Source organism: Rhamphochromis sp. 'chilingali' (genome assembly GCF_963969265.1).
Source record: "Rhamphochromis sp. 'chilingali' genome assembly, chromosome: 3".
Lineage (NCBI taxonomy): Eukaryota > Metazoa > Chordata > Actinopteri > Cichliformes > Cichlidae > Rhamphochromis > Rhamphochromis sp. 'chilingali'.
The window spans coordinates 36,078,259-36,097,982 of NC_137931.1; the positions used below are offsets into that span (position 1 = coordinate 36,078,259).

Below are 19,724 nucleotides of genomic sequence, written 5' to 3' on the forward strand. Positions count from 1 at the left end.
CGACCGGATAGATGACGTTCTCAAACTGTGTAGAATAGAAGCAGATGAGGCATGAAAAATATGGACTGAAGCAAACAGAATGAATATAATTTATGAAGGGAAAAGAAATGGTCTTTGAAGAAGCTAAATATGTCATGACCCTGGTGTTTGACTTTTGCTGTTCTTTGTCCTTAATTAAGAGTTTTCTTCCCCCCTTGTATTCCTGTAACTATGTTTTGGGTAATATGAGGAGTTTCTAGTGCTTGAGTTTCAGTCAATGTCTATTTTTCTACTTGCATTCAATTTGGCGTGTTTTTGGTGTAATTAGTTTGATTCTGTTCACCTGTGTTTTGTTTTCCTCGGCTGTTTCCTCTCTCCTGACTTAATTCGTGTATATTTAAGTCTTCAGTTTTCCTTAGTCTTTGTCACGTCCTTCCTCAAACTCAGTGTGCTCTTGCTTTGTGGCTGGGGTTTTGTATTTCTGGCTCCAGCCCTGCCTGTTTTGTGTTTTTTAAACGAGACATCAGTGTTAAACCTGCTTTTCTGAGTTCTGTCTCCAGAGTCCTGTAGTTGTGTCTTCCTCTGCCTGTCACACCACCGTTCTGTGACTTGGTTAGGCAACTATTCAATACTAAAACTCCCACTTCTGTGAGAGCTGAATTAAAGTCTCTGAAAGCTGATCCGACATAAGAAGAGAACGTGGTCGTGTGCGTGTCTGTATGTCGCCCACACACTTCACACAGACCTGTGTGAACACTCGCACAATATGTGTTTTCTTGTACTTACATGCACATGTGTGAATCTTTGCATGCACAAATGTGTTTTGGTGGGTGTTACCGTACCTACAGCACAGATGATTCATTACAGACGAGCCACGAGGTCGGGGGCCCTGCAAGGCTGTTGTCATGGAAGCGAGTGTAAGACACAGTAGATCTCCTTTCAGTATCATCTTCAGATCGTTGGGACGTCGGGCTGGTTCCCTCTGAGTGTCTCACTCTTGTGCAGTGTCTCGCCTTTTCTCTCCTGTTCAGGTTCTTTCTTTGTTAGTTTATATTTTGTATGGATATAAAAGATTCAGAAGAGCGTTTTTTAAACACATTTTGTACACTTGGTCTTTGTTCTTACTCGCAGCATACTTAAACTGCAATCCCTTTAATAACCACTTGGGGCTATCTCCAAGTTATCTGTGCTGTGTGGCAAGCAGGATAGGGCCCAAATGTTCCTCACTGTAAACACACTATCAATCAATAGCAATGGAGAAAGAGACCCTATGAGTGTCCTGTGAAGCAGGCTTTCTGATAGATTGTGTTCACTCATCTTTGTTCATTTGTCTTGTTCACATGCATAGACAATAAATGTTAATAAGGGTAAGTGTTTTTCTCTTCTTTTCCTCCCCAGGAGCACATCTAAATATATGCTCATGCCAAGAAAATGTGGAGTGGATTAGCAGTTAATTAGTAATGAAGGGAAGGGTGGGGAAAAATAACAACAGATGGGAGGAAGGAGATAAGAGGTAATGAACATTCAGGCCTTATACGCTGGAGCCACTCGAATGTCTGCAGCGTGGTCATTCAAAGACCCCTGTGGCGATGAAGAGACTTGCTCATGATCTGGTTTGGAGTCATTATAGTTGGAGAATGATATATAAGCTTATGTCCACCAACGGTTTCAAGGTGGAAGCGCTGATTTTGCAATACTTGCCTTCAATGCTGATGCTAGAATAATGTTATGCTGTAGCAGGGACTGAGAAATGACAAATACATGAGCTGAATACATGAGTGAGGATCAGTAATATTATTCTGAGGAGATAAGTACGAACCCCAGTAGGCAGCAATCCCTTGTCCAGCTCTGTCCTTATTTAATGTTCCTCTAAGACTCCATTTTTATCTCCCAGTCATAATCTGCCATAATCTCATCTGGGTCCTGGTATTATCTATTAGGCTGTCTAAATTGATGTTTATTCCTCTGTCCTTTTATCAAACCCCTGTGACAACTCTGAAAATGCCTTCAGCCGCTTTTTCCTGTCACGATTGTAAGATTTGATATTATCTAGATGGAAGCAGAAACAATATCGATAGACAACGGAACAAAGAGCATGTGCACACACAGATACACCATGCTAAATGTCAGGTTTAATTGGATGTCTATCATTTGAATATCGCCTTTCAAGACCAAATAAACAGCACAACTTCACAGATGACAGGATCCAACGATAATGGGCACCTAAGGGTAACAAATGCAGCCATCTCTGGTATCCACAGCTGCTGATGGAGGACAAATACCAACTTAAAAGTGAACTGAAGGGCACTCCAGTTTGCATCTTCTTTGTTTGTTTAGTACTTTAGTGCATGCTCGGCATGTCACATCCAGTTCACCTTGGAGAAGTATGACAGCAGTTGTAGCTGGTGGCATATGAGAGGAAAAGGTGGGTGAGGGTTTATTTGTTTGTTTAACACAGATATTGTTTGATTAATTAAAAAAAAAAAACATTTAATCAAAAGAAAAACCGACTATCTGCCTCAGCAGGTGTCAGCCGGACTTACAGTGTTGCTTTGTAGATCATGTCAGAGGTTTATCCTGGTAAATCTTTGTGGTTCACATGAATTCCACTTACTTCTTTTTCCTGCCTCCCTTTCTGCCAAGCTCCTATGCCTTCCTCAAAATAAACTGCATTAACTACTATGACTCAATTACTTTATATCTGCTGGCATTATAAATTCCACATTTAAAAGCTTTTAGTCAATGACTAAACACTGCAAAGTAAGTGAAGTTGGCCCTTATGGTGATAAATGTTGTATTTGTAGATTGCTACCACGATGATAATGTTCTGCTGGTTGGCTGGAGCCTGTTTGGAGGCGGCACAGGGCTACATTAGAGCACTCTGTTGCCCAAGTGCTCAAGTTTCTCCCACACTTCCTTAAAGGTATCTGCTTGCTAAGTTAGCTATAGGTGGGGATGTGAGTATGAAGGGTCTCTTGTTGTGCCTCCCTCCTGACCCTAGCTGGACAGGCAGTAAAGAAATGAATGGATAATATGCAGAATGTGACTGTGAGCCTTCAGGACAAGTCGATGCAAAATCGCAGACCAGATATCGTTCTTGAATGTGGAAACATTATCCAGCAGTCTCATCTATGGCACGCTTAACCTGCTGGTTCTGCAACTGTCCACCATCTAACACGACCCTCCATAAACTTTTAAACTTTTGTCATGATACGACTGAAAGCTTGGAGAGCAAGTGTAACGGTAGCTGCGTGCACCTGGAGCAACTTCATCAAACACCAGGAGGAGGAGGAGACATCCCTCGTGTTTTGGAGGAGATGGGGAGGGATGAGAGGTAAAGAAGCGCGCGGAAGTGGTACCCTATAGTTTGACATACTGACCTATTGATGCGAACCTGGTGCAGGTGAAAGAAAGGTGCAAACCAGATTACAGCCACACAGAAAGTCCAAGTGAGAGATTAGTAAGCATTTGAAAAAGGAGAAGGGAGAGGGTTTAGCAGGATGAGGGAGAGGAGAGAGGATTATGGAAGCCAGAGCCTGGATCCTAAAATAATCCTCTCAGTGCACTGGGCTCGCTGCAGTGTGTGACAAAGGCCAGCTGAGGTCTTATACTGTTGTTGCATACATGCACCACGCTGTGAAACGTCACCACTCACTTCTGAACGTGTTAGCATCATTAGTGCAGTCTCTGTTTTAGAGCTGATGGCGGTTTGATTTGTTCTTTGATTTCTGTTTCTCTGACACACACACGCACACACACACACGCACACACTCATTCCATTTGACTTAATCTGGAAAGCTGGTTGAGCGCTACGTGCCCGTATGTGAAGCTCTAAGCGCCCCCTTCTTTCCATGGGCAGTGTTCTAATTTGGGTATTGCCATGGTTATATAAGATTCAGGGTCAGGAGGTCGGTGACGTTGGCGGCGAACACCAGATAGATGTGTGACTACTTCATGGCGACATGATATAATCCGAAAAAGATAGCAGATGAGGATGAGGAAGGAAACATACTGAATGCTGGGGAAGAAGAGGAAGTTTACATTTGCAGAACAAAATAAAGCTGAACGTTCCTCCAGCGTTTCCCAGCACTGTATTCTTAAACAAGGACAATCAATACACTGTGGCTCTGCATTTAAGTTTAAATGTTTTGCTTTCCTTTTTGTTTCAAAGATGTGTGGGAGAAGTCGTACAACGAGAATAGCAAAGGCGCGCAGTGTACACAAACCTCCGACAAACAATGAGCACAAATATAAAGCATGCATAGGTGGAGATGAGAGACTGATATGATTCAGGAGAAAAGTGTTCACTGTGGAAAAAGACAAGAGGAGACTCACCACGCATGCACAGCAGAAAAACCAGAGAAGGAGGGGCGTAAAAGCTCTGCGTTGCTCCACTAACCTACTTACCATAATCCCTCTCTTCTCCCTATTTCATAACTGTGCCTACGTTACATGATACACTCGTCATCTCGCCCACGCCTGCAAATCAGTTATTTACATCAGAGCTGTTATTAATCGTTTTGGTGTGCTGTACGGTGCCGGGGTGTTTCTGCTGCGCTGTACACACACCTACTTCAACAAACACAAAAGGGAATCACAACAGGAATGAAAATGCATGTCATGCACAGAAGCACAGCTAAGCACACCCTACATCCCTCGCTTTCCCTCCTGATGTCTTTCTTTCTTTTATAACTACACTACACAAACACTGTGGTCAGTTCATTAGTCTGTATTTTATGGTTAAAAGATTTGCTCTCAGCTGCTTCCCAAGTCCAACATTTAGCCCGGATTTCCCCATATCAGGAAACGGAAAACAAAACAAAATGCAGCACAACAACCTGTGCTCACACTTAATTCCTCTAGCCAGATTAGTGTTTGTTAATCCTGTGATGTAATTAAGCTCTCTTGCAATGTATCCAAGTAAAAGGTAAGCTGAGCACAATCTTCATGTATATAAACATATCTATATATCTATATCTATATATATATATATATTGGTGTTTAGTTTGCAAATGGAGTACCACATTCTTTCAGCTAGAACATACTAAAGTAAATGGAGTGTTGTTTGTGTGACTATTCTTACTGACTTCTGTATTTACACAAGAAGTGTTTACCATTTAACACATTTTCATTCATAGAATTTATAACTATGCTAAAAACAGTTTTAACATGCATGCAGATGTCACAGCGCTGCAGTATATTTAAAGACAAAATGTTTTTCAGCCTATTATGGGTCACTTTAACAGCCATGAAGAATAAATAGATTTTCAATGTCACATGTCATCATCTCTGCTGTCAGGATCTTTACATCTCGCCTGTATGTAAGGTTTTTATGGAGGTCTAGCTTGTAGGTCCAATTTTAGGCTGGACAGACTTTGCCAGTTTGTTCTTAATGATGTGATGTGTGATCATTATTTTGTATTTTGGCTTTCATTAGTGGTTTTTAAAAATACAAATGATTTGGGGACACCAGCCTGGAGCAAAAGCAAAAACTTCTGTGAAAAAATAGTCCAATTTGGACTATTTTTTCACTTAATGCTTTCCATTGATGCTGAATTAAAGTAACACACAGTATGTGGGGGTTGGGGCTGAGGCTGCTCTGTCAGCCAGCGCTGCCTTCTTCATCAGGATGGGGAACTTCACAGACTGGAATATCATAAAGGAGACTTCACTACTAGCTGACTAGAAGACCAGCATTCCCCAAGCATCACATGAGGCAAACTGGCTTCTGTGTGTCCAGCCTGGGCATTTCTGGTCCCTGTACATCTGTAGAGAGGCCTTGGTTTGCAATGCCAGCAGTACGTAAGAATGAGCTTCTTCTGAAGGGTATCTGCCCTCTCCCATAGAGGCAGGGTGAGGAGCTTGGTGGTCTGAGGTACCAGAGTAGAGCTGCTACTCCTCCACATCCAGAGGAGCCAGCTGAGGTCATATGGGAATTTAAATGGAAAGGGACTGGTTCTTATCTAGTGCTTTCCTCAGAGCCCTATGCAACATGCCTCCTTCATAAAGGCACTTCCCATATGGAAAAGAAATAGTAAAAACATATATGATTTACTCATGAAAGTGGCCAATTTCTCATTACTTTCATATATCTTTTTAGTATGTATACAAAACATACAAGTTTCATTATATAATTTGTATAGTTTTCACTCTTGTATGCTTTTCATACAAGTTTCATACAAGACAGATAAAAACTTTATAAGATTTATATATATCTTTTCCATATGGGTTGGACTGGAACAAACGACCAACCTTCCAATTAGTGGATGACTGACTCTGCCTCCTGGGTTACAGCCATCTGACCAGGATCACCCCTGAACACCTCCCAGGAGAAGTGTTTGGGTCATGTCCTTCCAGGAAGAGGCCCCAGGACAGACCCAGGATTACATCGCTCCAGCATATCCTGCATGGATGGCTGGTTATGCTGCTTTACTTTAAATTACGACTGAAAACTATATTAAAAAATAAATATATGTATATATATATATGTGTGTGTGTGTGTGTGTGTGTGTGTGTGTGTGTGTGTGTGTGTGTGTGTGTGTGTGTGTGTGTGTGTGTCATTATTTATATACCTAATAAAGCTGTGATAGTTTGAGTTTTTGTGTTTGCTGCTCTCTGAGTGTTCTCACACTCAATGATGGGGGGGTCTTGGGGGTCTCGGGGCCTCCCTGGCAGTCTGCGCGTGCCGCAGGTCTGCAGGAGGAGAGTAAACAGTTCCCACGCTGGTCTGCTGCCGGTCTGAAGTGACACACTGCCACACTTTCCCACGCACGCGAGAGCCTCCTTAAAGCGCGAGGGGGAGGGGGAGCGCGCGTCAGCTCTCTGGGCACGAGGCGGGCGGGCCGCGGGATGAGGATCATGTGTAGTCCACGCGCCGAAACTAGGTTAGAGCGAACCGCGCAGCAGAGAGGAGCAGAGCGCAGAGCAGGCCTGGAGTTTCCCGCAAACAGAACGCACATAGCGGAGGCGTGCTGTCACACACTTGCGGGTTACGGATTCATATGAGGAGTCGTTGTTGTGACGGTTTCCAGCGGCTCCGGTGTGGAGCGAGTAAGTGCGCGTTGCTGTCACAGTTCCTTGGCTTCATTTCCACGCGGACATTTATGACCCCAACAGTCGGTTAGACCCACGGCAGACATGAGAGGTGAGGTTTCTTTTCTTACTGTGGAAAACGTGACTTTTGGGTGTATTTGCGTGTTTGTTCGTGCGCTAGCGGCCGCAGAAAGTTTCCGACTACGCGCAGCTGATCGGACGTGAAGTTACCAGCTGTCACTTCAAAGACTGCCAGGCTCGTTTGCACACTTTTGACACAAAGAGTGAAAAATATAATTTTAAAAAGAGGGTCGTGTTAAACATAGATTATGGCCGTGAGCGCGGATCCGAGCAGGGATTCGTGATTAGAGGAAATCTAATCGGCGAGCGGCTCCGGTTATGTAAGAGGCAGGGAGGAGGAGGAGAGCGGAGTGATTCGTGGCTGCACAAAAACCTGCAGCCAGGATTGTTTACGTTATTTCCAGCATCAGCTCTCAGTGATTATTAACCTTCCTACTGTTTATACTTACAGACACGCTTTAGAAGTAGTTTTACTGTTAACATGTTAGAGCTGCCTGCTGTGTGATACAGTTTACTACTACTACTAATAATAATAATGATAATAATATGGAGGTTGTTTGAGTTTCTCTTTTGTCCCGGTGTTTCCTATAATTCATAAATCAGAGAGTTTTGTGTTTTCAGACTCGGTTTTTCTGTGAAAGAGAGAGAGGAGGTGCTCCATTGACCTAGTTCTGTCATTGAGGATTACGGCGCGTGCGTGAGTGCGCGTGCGTGTACACCGATACTGTTGTCAGACTAATAAAACACAGTCGATCATTTCCTTCAGGGATGTTTTCATCGGATGGGAGCTGAGCTGGGACAGCCTGCTGTCTTTAAAGTTTCAGTTTTCTTCAAAGTTGCAGATAAAATAATGGGACACAAACGCGTCTCCTCCTCTCATGTGCGTGTTGTGTTTGGAGTTGACTTTGCCCGTTTCAAATGGCTTTTGCGATGCTGGACCATCATGCACACCGCTGTGACAGGCAGGATATGGACACAGCAGGGTTACAAGACACAGCCACTCACAACACAAATGTAAGCTAGATCTTAAAGTGCACTTGAATTTGGCCTTTTCCAGAGTCATGAGTGTAACTGAGTTTGAGGCGGGTGGGTGCAGAGAGTTTCATACTCGGTGCCGCTGCATTTGAGCTCAGTTACCCGCCCCCCAATCAAAGGCACGGTGGCAGTAAAGAGGGACGCCGTCTCTGCTGTCCAAGGACACTGCTGTGCTGAGCTCAGCATCAAAGCCACTATCTGTGGGCTGTGCAGCCTTGGGGAAGTTCACAGCAAGTTACTGTATGTGTCAAGGTGCCCTTTGTGTCTGACAACTGCATGCTAAGATTCCAGTCCTCTTATCTAAAGCTTTAACTCTTCGTGTAACCTGCAGGCTGCTGTGTGACCACAGTGTGACAGCTCTGTGTGTGTTATGACTGCACTTCATTCTGCAGTCACTGTGTTAAAAATATCATTTTGTTCTCTTTAACATTTGTTTAGAGTAAAAAGTATCATAATCCATTATCATTTGATAGGTGTGCTAATACACGATAAGCATTTCTGTGAAAGCAGATAACAGACATGCGAACAGACGTAAAGAGATTTTAATTCAAGGTGACTGTGATTGTTTCTGCACAGTCCTGAATTTGTTCCTGCTGTTTGCAGCAGCGAGCGCGATTACATGCTGGGAAGCGAATTCCTCAGTCCGTCTTTGCTTGTGTTGCACAGGCCCACTTGGGTTTGAGCTTGGAGTAGCGCGCACACACACACACACAGCCAGCTGAATGCACTTTATCTTTTCTGATCAATGGTGCGGGATTACAGAGACCCGCTTTCTCGGCAGACGCAGCACTGTGCTCAGCATATAATTATTTAATACAAGGCAAACAAAAAAGTAGAATGAAGGCGTGCAAATATTTATATTAAGGCAATCACTTTAAATGTTTAATTGTTAGCAGTGTAATACAGCCAGTGTAAAAACGTGAAGAGAAACACCCTTTTAATCTGGCGAGGCTGACGTGTGCAGACAGGCTTGTGTACGGCACATTGTGTATATGCACTGACGTGGCTGGCTTCCAGTGATAGGCTGGCTATACTTCAAGCCAGATGTGTCTCATTACATTTGTCTGAAAATCTGAGATAATTAGAAGAAAAAGTGTACTGTGGGAGTGTGACATCCTCTGTGTGCAATAAAATGTTTCATTTCACCGCAGATCAATCTATTACGCTTGCAGCACATTTTTAAAATGTTCGGGGTTAGTGTCAGGCCACACTGTGCTCCATAGGTAGGTCAGTGGGAGGAGAAGAAGAGAAAAGGCAATCATTACTCCTCATCTACCGGAGCTGTACAGAAAACAGGTGGCCACTGGGGCCCTCAATGGGAAACCTGTAGAAAGTGGGTAATTGAATAACCTGGCTGCAGCAAGCTCTTCAATGGCAACCAGTCCTCATGCTATGTTGCACAAAACCATATGCCGTGCTATACCACGCATGCCCCGGATACCCGTTCGATTATGGGTTAAGTGTACAATATGTCAGGTAAATGTAAAGTCTAGGGCAAATAGGACCTTGGACGGTATTTGATTAGCTGGGATAAGAGGGCAAAGTCTGCCTCGCTCACTGTTTACAGCGCTGACAAAGAAAGAAGTGTTGAGTAACTGGCACAAAAGAGACTTTTACATGAAAACCTCTTTGAATTGGAAGGTTTCAAAGGCCGTAAACCTGATGGAAGAATAATTCTTTTTGAATTGGAGGTTCCAACAGGTAGCAAAGCCACAGGTAGCACAGCCTGTGAGGTAAAAGTTTACATATTTGAGCTCGATCAAGCTTCACTTATACAGCTGGTGTCAGTTAGTACTGAAGCCACTGATCACTGAGCTAATATTAGGTTCTAATGTGACTGTGTCTAAAAACACACAGATTTCTGGGCTTAAACATACAATCTGGCATTGAAACAAAGAGGAGTTTCTTTGTTTGGTCCTGGAACAAAAATGAATGCTGAGAAATAAACAGGGCGAGAATAAAGACGCTCTTGTTCAGACCCGTCCTGCACAGCAACATGTTTACGAATCACAGCAGCGTGTGTTAGCCTTTAGGGCTCGGCATGATTAATCTACAGGCTGGTATTTACACAAAATCAAGTGTACTTATGTGCAGCATTTTAGTTTATGCAACATTTATTGGTTTATTTGGCAAAGAGCCCCTGAGAGCAGGGGAAATCTCTGCACAGCCACTCTGCACCAGGGTAAAAATAGATTTATGGCCAAGCTCAAAGTCAGATGCGATTTCACTCAAACACCTGACATGCTGTAACAAGTTAAGACCTACTATTTGCTGCGTCTGCCTGCGTTTTACTGTACGACATGCTGCTGGAAATAAGTTGGATATTTGTGTCTTCAGTCTAGTCTCCTTCTATAATCAAATGTTACACCCTTGTCTTTCTAAACCAGAAGCAGGAATCCACCCCGCCTGTACTTAAAGACCGAGTCAGATCTGATTCCACCTTAAAACCTGCCAGAAGCAGGATTGTGTTCCTTGCAGGCTGCCAGCGCAGGCGCCTCCCCTCCACTGAATGGGAAACTGTGTCAGTGGAGCAGCTCTTGTTTGCTGAGCTTGGCTGTGCCGCTCAGCTGACTGGCAGGTGAGGCTGCGACTCACAGGCCTGACTTCTCCCTCGAAAGCCAATAGGAGCGCAGGAGGGTGTGGGACTTTCGTCACACTGTTGCCGGGACAACCACCTTTGAATGAGTTAGTTCGTGGAATGCAGGCAGATGCAGTTATATAACAGGCTGAAGGGCGGGGTAAGGCTCTGAGGGGGGAGCGATAAAGGGAGCAGTGGAGAATGGGACTTTTTTTTTTTTCCATTGCCTTTTATTTATTTATATCCCACACTTACGTTTCAGTGTCTAGCTCGTTCTAGATAAACCAGATCCTTAAAGATATGTCACCTGTGCTGCACACAAAACTTCTCTATAAGGCAAAAATAAGGGGAAATTAATGAGGCAATAAGTCAAGATTTGCAGGATGTCAGTCACCGATCCGTCTAATTTAGCCTCAGTGTGTGACGCAGGTCTCTCCCCACGCAGAGTGACTCATGAAATTTATTGGTTGTGAGTGGTTTAAATCAGCCCCTTCAGAAAACAGCAATTTTCTCAAAAGCTCTGAAGACCAGTTAAATCCTTTTGTGTGATTTACCGGTTACCTAATGCCCCTTGTGACCCAGCAAAGGTGGTTTAGTGGATTGTTTGGTGCGGCTGAGAGCCCTAGAAAAATGGGATTTTGCACACAGCATACACGGCGACAGTCAGCGTGGCAGTAATAGCTGCTGTTTACCCGCTAACATTGTGTTCAACCTGGAGGAAAAGCTACAGAGCAAGAAAGAGCTGTGAAACTTTATAACCCAGGGCCTCAGCTAATGCAATTGACCTGCTATTCTGGGCTCGAAGGAGGCCCGGCTACTTAGATAAACAACATAATGAAAAGAACAGCCTGTTCCTCGGTAAGAAGGCTCAGGCTTTCAGTGAACTCCACGGGTGTACTGTGTACGTTTCTTTTGTGTTCCTTCTCCTCCTAACATAATCACAAATGTGTCTCATCTTCATCCGCTGCATTTCAAATATCGTGCCGCAAAGATGATGCAATGCCAGTTTCTGTGAGGAAAAGTGCGCCAAAAAGTCTCCTATGCACGGCCGCCACTCGATCTCAAAAAGCTGAGCGTTATGTCAGCCTGGAGTAAAGGCCTGACAATACCTGCATTCAGCATGACTGCCCTAAAAAGCAGACTCTGTTCTGGGTTTTCTGCAGAGGATTGAATCCGCTTTCATTTTCATTGAAACTTACTGATATTTTTATTATAAATGTGACCAATTCGATTTTGCCAGTAAAATCATAAAGAAAAAAAATGTTTCTGACAGTTAAAAGCAGATATAAATAATTGATCAACTCTTGTTTTAATAAAAGGTCCAAAAAATATTGAGAAACGCCGCGAGCAGAGCAACAGGTTTGCTGAAAACAGGTTAATGTTTCAGGCGTCGCCCCCGCTGAGAGATTTTAACGATGAACGAGTGATGGATTACGTCCTTTTTATGTTTTGTGTTTTATGTGTACTCTGTATAAATTGTATCATATTTCTGTTATTGTCACATTTGTTCTGATGAATCTGTACCTGTGAAAGTGGATTTCATAGTTTCTCGTTTTTCTGCACTTGTCTCTCTCTGCAGCTCAAATAGAAGTCATTCCCTGTAAAATCTGTGGGGACAAATCATCAGGGATTCACTATGGTGTCATCACCTGTGAAGGCTGCAAGGTGAGCAACATTCATCAGCAGTTGGTTTAAAAACAGGAAGAGCTGATCTTTAGAAAGTGTCGATGCGTTTTGTCAGATGCGCCCCTCACGTCTGCTTTTGTTTGCAGGGTTTCTTTCGGCGCAGCCAGCAGAACAATGCCATGTACTCGTGCTCGCGACAGAGGAACTGCCTAATCGACCGGACCAACCGTAACCGCTGTCAACACTGCAGGCTGCAGAAGTGTCTCGCTCTGGGCATGAGCCGCGATGGTGAGTTCGCTTACAAGATCTGTATTTAATTCACTCCAGTTTTCGCCCATCACAGTGGTGAGACGCTAACGCTTGTTTTACCGAGACCTTTAAATGTTTCGTTTTTCCCCACTGCAGCTGTAAAGTTTGGTCGAATGTCCAAAAAGCAGCGTGACAGCCTGTACGCAGAGGTCCAGAAGCACCAGCAGTCCCAGGAGTGCGGAGGGATTGGTTCCCGCGAGGAGAAGAGCGACACGGCTGACCATGGCCGTACCTACAGGAGAGGCTCCAGCGCCACGCTCAGCGATCTGGACGACATCACAACGCTGCCGGAGGGGCTGCTTTTTGACCTGCCGCTGACCCCGGACGATGGCGGAGGAGACTACTGTAACCTGGATATGATGGGAGGAAGTGCAGGCAGCGGCTCCTCCTCGCAGAGCTCCCCAGAGCAGACCAGCTTGGACTTTGGTGACGGAAACCACAGCATCAAGCATGAGTACCAGCTGCTGCATGACTCTGGACTCTTCTCACACGCCATCTTCAACCCGCTGCCTGACGGCTGCTCCCTGCTCGAGATAGGTCAGCATCAAACCCTCTAATAAGACGTTCATGAATATTAGAAACCTCTCGAATGCTCTTGCAAATCTAAAAACAGAAACTAAAGTAAGACTTTCTTTTGGTTCAGAGCGCGTTGCCCAGAATGTGGTCAAGTCCCACATCGAGACGAACCAGTACACCTCGGAGGAGCTCAAGAGAATGGCGTGGACCTTGTACAGCCCAGAAGAGACCCGCTCATACCAGACCAAGGTAAACTTTAGACAGATTATTGCTGACAAATTTGCTGCTGACCTAAACGAGTGCAGAGTCATTTTTGAGGGTTTTTTGTTGCTGCTGCGAGTCCAACTGTAAACTTGCAGAAGTTGGTGAAACTGTAAAACAGAGTAACACAACACAGCTGGTATCGTGCGCACCATTTCAGCCGCCGTTGTGCGTTTACATTGTTTTCCCTGGAAATCAGTCACACGGCCTCCGTGCAAATTGTGAAAGTCAGCGAGCGACTGTTTGTTGAGAAACAGTGAGACTTTATGACTTTATAATTAGCTAATCTGACACAGTGGGACAAAAATGATGTGCAGCGTGATTCCAGCTTGTTAATCCTACTCTGTAAACTCACACTGTCCTTTACAAGGTTATCAAAGGAATGCTTTCAGTTTTTACAAAGCGCAGAAATCAGAGGTACGACTTGTTGGAATGTTCCTTTCTTCGTTGTCGCTTTAATCTGAACATTCGTACAGGAAGGCCACAGATGGACACTGGAGATTCACACGAGATGCGTGAAATACTTTAAACCACACTGTACGACCGAAACCCCCCCCCCAAAAAACTGTAACCATGCCAAACAACTTGTTTAATGTCTCATGTGTTGCTTTAATCCGATGGCCTTCCTGTGTTTGTCTTTCTCTTGCAGTCAGCTGAGGCGATTTGGCAACAGTGTGCCGTTCACATCACCAATGCAATCCAGTATGTGGTGGAGTTTGCTAAGCGCATCTCTGGCTTCATGGACCTCTGTCAGAATGATCAGATTATCCTCCTCAAAGCAGGTCAGTACATGACACACACAAACACAAACGCTTTATTTTAGCTCTCTCAGATCAGAACATCGCAGCTCAAAGTGGTCCCATTGCATTTTAAATCAATATAATTTATGTGTAGTTTTGTGTAAATCTAAATCTTCGCCTTTGTGTATTGTTGTAGTAGAGCATCTTTACTGGAAATGTTGTTGTTGTTGTTATTAATGTGTCAGTCACATGTGGGATTATTTGAAAAATGAAATAAACCGAACATGTGACTGTGGTAACTGGTTTTATCGTGTTTGATCTCTGCTCAGTATGAATGTGTTTATCCTGAATGGCTTTTTGTTTGTGTCAATAGGCTGCATGGACGTCCTGCTCATCCGCATGTGTCGGGCCTACAACCCCATCAATAATACAATGCTCTTTGATGGAAAATTCTCCACTCCTCAGCTTTTCAAAGCTCTTGGTGAGTCCACACGTTTACGGTCTCTTCCTGGCTTGCTAGTTTTCTCTCCAAACAACTTTTATGAAGGGAAGAGCGGAGGATTTTAGGTCATTTTTAAATTGTTTACCGTTCTCATCACAGCCACTAGATTTTTGTTCTGATGCCATTTTTTTCCCTCTCTGTCCCCGAAGGCTGTGACGACCTTGTGAATGCGGTGTTTGACTTGGCTAAAAGCCTGAGCCGTATACAGATGTCTGACGAGGAGATTGCTCTTTTCAGTGCTGCTGTGCTGCTCTCGCCAGGTGAGATGACAGGAAATCACCCACTCACACATGCTAAACTGGTGTAACTGATATTCGGTGCGTCCGAGTACCACCTTGATGCTCTGGTTTTGTTTTTCTAATGCACGTAGAAGGGTCAGTACAGGTTTTCTGCCTGGGATCTGTAAACTTATAAACCTTTTTGTTGGGGATTGATTGCTTGATTGATTGAAGCTTCCCTGTTTTGTTTTTTTTACCTTAAAAATGAATGAACCTGTCCGGATGTCCTACAAATGTAGCATAAGAACTGTGTCTGCATGCTGGGTTTGAACAGGTTTCAATGCAGTTCAAATTTACCTCACAGTACTAGCGCTCACAAGATATTTATAAACCCCATAATTTGCTAAATGTTCTGGCACAAGCTGAAAACTACTGTTGGCCTTTTACCAAAGCATACTATTGATGAATGAATGATTCATCTTCACCCCTACCTTGCAGCCCGCCTACATCATCATTGTATCATAGTATAAAAGTGAAACTGAAACCATGGCGACTGTGGTTAAATTGTGGATGTTTAACAGTCAATAAAAGCTCACGTTTTGGAAAAAGGTGTGCAGTCCTGTAAAACACAGACAGTTATATATATACTTTTTTTTTATAGCAAAACAATATAAAACTACTTGTAAAAAGCTTCATGTTTTGTTTATATGTAGTTACACATTTAAAACTTACTGGGTTCAGATCCAAACAATGACCCGATGTGACTGCCTTCTCTTTCAGACCGACCCTGGCTGACGGATGTTCAGAAGATCCAGAAGTTGCAGGAGAAGGTTTACGTGGCTCTGCAGCGCTGCTTACAGCGACAGGGAACATCAGAGGAGAAACTGGCTAAGGTACAAAGCCTGCTGCAGCTCCTGTATCACCATTATTTTGGCTAAAACACCCTAATATTTTAACATTTACTGGAAGTTGTGTCCACTTTAAATCCTTAATCTTTTCTACATTTCTCTTCTAGATGGTGTCTAAGCTTCCCACGATGAGGTCCATTTGCAACCTTCACATTGACAAACTGGAGTTTTTCCGTCTGGTTCACCCAGAGACGGCGTATACGTTCCCTCCTCTGTATAGGGAGGTTTTTGGCAGTGAACTCACCTTCCCAGACTCCACAGAGGGCTAGGGCTATTTAGCTAAGTGCTGTGAGTCATATAGTGACACTGAGGTGCAGGGAGAGGAAGATTCAAATGTGGCAACCAGCTGAAGGAACACCAGCCAGCAGCTCAATGACAATCCTGCATGCTACGCTTTAGCGCACACTCCTCTCACCTCTGGCTCTCACTGCTCTGCGAGCCAGTCCTTTAAACCTAACACGACAGGAAGTGCTGCTGGGTAATCCATGCACTTTACCTCCTTTTAGGGAGTTAAAGGAACTATTCAAAAGTAGCCTACGCTCTTTGTATTCTCAAAATTATTTTTCTATAAGACCTTAAACCTCTCGTTAGGTTGAGTTCTTTTCTAATAAATTGGACTCTCGCCGCTCTCACAGTTCCTGTAAGCTATTGTTGAATGTACCTCCCGTTCCCTGAACCATTCAGCACAGCCCTGCGCTTGATATAGAATGTACATACCTAAAATCCTCACCTACTTTGTGGAGATTTGCAGTAACGATGCCTGTTTCCATCGTCAGTCTAGTAACTGTTAATTGTTTCTTTAAGTATTTTTGGTAGCACCCATATTTTTTCAGTTTTCTAACATATGAACAAACTGTTTAAAGGGACCATGATCAAACTCTCGAGCAGACAGAGTTTTTAAACTGTGTGGGTCATGGGCGAACATTTAGCGTCTCTGTTGCCAAGCACTTGGAAAGTCTTGCACACGGAGTACAAAACTTAGCGTTTACGCTGAAAATGTCGTAGGTATTTTTATGAGCACACCCTCAGACACTGAGTGATCTCTCTATTTTTTTTTTAATCTAATCAGTGACCTCAGTCCTATTACCTTTTCCCTTTGCGAATGCCACTTAGAGAGACGCACACAGAGCTATTGTGGGTCTTTCGGAGAGAGACAGGCTGTTGCTGAGATGTAAAAATGTAAACTAGCACTTACGAGTCCTCCTTAGAATCAAAAAATGACCTCTGGGCACGAGATGTTACGGGTTCGCGCTCATGCTAAACCAGTGAGAAACACTAAATAAACCCTCCCGCTGCCCAGAGTCCAGCCCCCGAGAGGTTATCGTGCCCCCCGGAGGATCCCCTCCTTACCGTCGCCACCCACAGGTTCAAAAGACTCGGGATTAAAGAAAGCTCTTGAATGTGACAGTTAGTGTATCACCACCAGTATGGTTGGAGGTAGGTGGATGGTGGTGTTAGAAGATTTCCTTTCTGCTCAGGTCCTCGCCGCTGTGGGGTCGGGCAGGCGTTCTGATCAGAGAATTCACCCTTCTGTTTCTTGTTCTCCACTCCTTTACTACCTCACCCTTTTCAAACACTACATGGCACAGCAAAGGGTTGACAGAGCCATCAGCTACCCCCCTGAGTTATTATTTCTGCTTCGTATTAGAAATCAGCAATTAGTGCTAAAATCTGAACACCAGTGCTAACTGTTTCAAAATGTACTGTGTTTTTGCTTAAAACTGGACAGGAAATGAGTGCAAATGACCTGCTGGATGTGCTTGCCCTGAGGACATCCTCTCCGATTGTCAGAGCAACTCATGCCCTTAGGTCCAGGAAGCCCGGGATAGATACAGATCTATCTTGAATCCTGGAGACGCACTCTGCAGACAGAGGGTGCGTCTTCATAGCTGGGGAATGTATTGGACTTGTGTAGAAACAAAGGAGCATCCATTCTGCCAATATCCTAAAAAGGCTGTGAAGAAATTGTAATTCTAAGTTCTATTTCGAGCATTTTTTAAGACAATCACGCGACAGATGTTGGATGTCTGCTTTTGTGTAAAAATGTAAGCCAGGTTTGCTCTGCACTGCTGGGACAGTGCTCTTCACCATACACTATATTTTGTCAGCTAGTATGAAGGGGGTGTTACTGTTGTCTTGGTACTTAAGACAGAGGCATTGTGGGATTGTGCAATGTTGTCTTTCCCATCGTTCTCAGTACATTGAGCTGTTTTTTTGCCGTGTACTATAGCTAATATTTTCATAAGCACTTTGACTAAGTTGACCTTGCGGCACAGCAAGTAACGCTATTTATAATGTAATGTACCAAATACACAGCCACCTTCTTTTCAGATCGGCTGAAAATGGCCGAACGGCATTTAGAGATTGTAACAAAGTGCAATACTTTGTGCGTCGAGCCTGAAAACGCTAGACGCGCTAACTTCATAAGATTGAGTATATTTTGTGAGGTTGCAGGCCTAAAGTCTGTCCGGGGGGCAGTAGTTACGCTCTGCACTCGCATTTCTGTTTAGAGTCACTCAGGGAGATAGCTGGGCTCTCTGTCCTACAGTGTCTGCAGTCAGTCTAGCTAGCAAGACACCTTGCACCAACATAGAAGACCTTTAAACCTTGATCACTGTGTACAGTACATGTTCTTGTGAATGTTTGATTACAGAAGTATCAAAGATTTTACCCCTGTCTAATATCATTATTGCAAAATGTTTTTTTTTGAGTTGTAGATTAAATAGGATATATATAAATATATATATCTACATATAAATATAAAAGATGGATTATAATCTCGGATTCTTGTGTTGGTTTTGTTGTGATCTTTCATTTCTAAATTTTTATCCTTTTATGTGCTTGTTTCTCATCGGTTTAGTGTCCTTTTGTCTTGGAGAGATGTAATTCTATTTTTTTTAAAGAGCGTTTTTAAACATGTCGCCCTAAACTTTCTCTTTGTCATGATCCTTCTGTTTATATTTTCACTCTATTTTAAGATTATAACTATGAAATCAATATAGATTTTAATATGGAATAATTTATGACATGTCATGAATATAAAGCCCTTTAGGGTTTAACACAGTGAAGTGTTATTGCACAATGGTGATACTATATGTGGATTTAAGAATGTAATAAAAGTGTTTTTGCAATTAAAAAGAAAGTTTGTTGTGATTTTGTGTTTTGGTGACAAGCTGCTGGTAAGAAAATTGCTTCTTTGTTAAGTTTTTGGTTGGGTTGGTTGTTGGGTGGCTTAACAAACTAAACATTCTTCTGAAAATGCTCAGGTCCAAGGACTGGGCTCAAAGTAGCTGATGTGGAAAGAGAAGCTTTGAAAGCCGTGCAGGGGGCTGGAGAACTACAGCTGAAGACCAGTTTAAAAACTTTTAAAAAAGAAAGTCAACCTCCTTAGAAGCAAAATAGAAAGCAAAGTGCAATAATGTTTAAGAGGCATCTCCTCAGCTGTGTTTCATGAGCTGGAAGATGTTTACACTGTTCTGTATTTTGTAGAGTAGGTGATGGAAAAATGTGCACCACAAACAAAGAACTGATATAATACAGAGCTTTACATAATGACCCAGGGTTTAATGTAGGCTGTAGGTCAAAGGGCACGACCAACGCACCAAACGTGCAGCAGAGAAATCATTAACAATTCCAACTTCCCAGTTATCCATGTTTAGATTTTGGCACGTCTTAATTCCTGTAACTCTCTGTCAGTCAACCCTGCCCATATGGAAAAGATATATATAAATCTTATAGAGTTTGTATCTGTCTTGTGTGAAACTTGTATGAAAAGCATATAAGTGTGAAAACAGATATAAGACCCCTTGAAAAATTATATAATGAAACTTGTGTCCCACCTGCAACTTGTCCGAAATTCAGCTATAAGGCTCCTGACGGTTACCAGAGAGAGTATTACTCGGATACTTGCATCTTTACATTGGCTGCCAGTTAAGTACA

General features: G+C 43.3%; 1 protein-coding gene across 2 annotated transcripts; it reads left to right on the top strand.

Annotated features, from left to right (window-relative positions):
- The first annotated feature begins 6,826 nt into the window (after window positions 1-6,826).
- On the top strand, window positions 6,827-18,881 carry rorca (RAR-related orphan receptor C a). Of its 2 annotated transcripts, none has more exons than XM_080877827.1 (10): window positions 6,827-7,123; window positions 12,285-12,370; window positions 12,478-12,619; window positions 12,737-13,177; window positions 13,284-13,405; window positions 14,067-14,199; window positions 14,531-14,638; window positions 14,809-14,919; window positions 15,658-15,770; window positions 15,893-18,881. In XM_080877827.1, exons 1-10 carry the CDS (start codon window positions 7,117-7,119, stop codon window positions 16,052-16,054), a joined length of 1,425 nt encoding a protein of 474 aa, XP_080733953.1. In that variant the 5' UTR covers window positions 6,827-7,116; the 3' UTR covers window positions 16,055-18,881. The 2 variants fall into 2 exon arrangements, with proteins under 2 accessions (XP_080733953.1, XP_080733954.1); XM_080877828.1 differs by lacking the exon at window positions 6,827-7,123 and adding an exon at window positions 10,656-10,705.
- The last annotated feature ends 843 nt before the right edge of the window (window positions 18,882-19,724 follow it).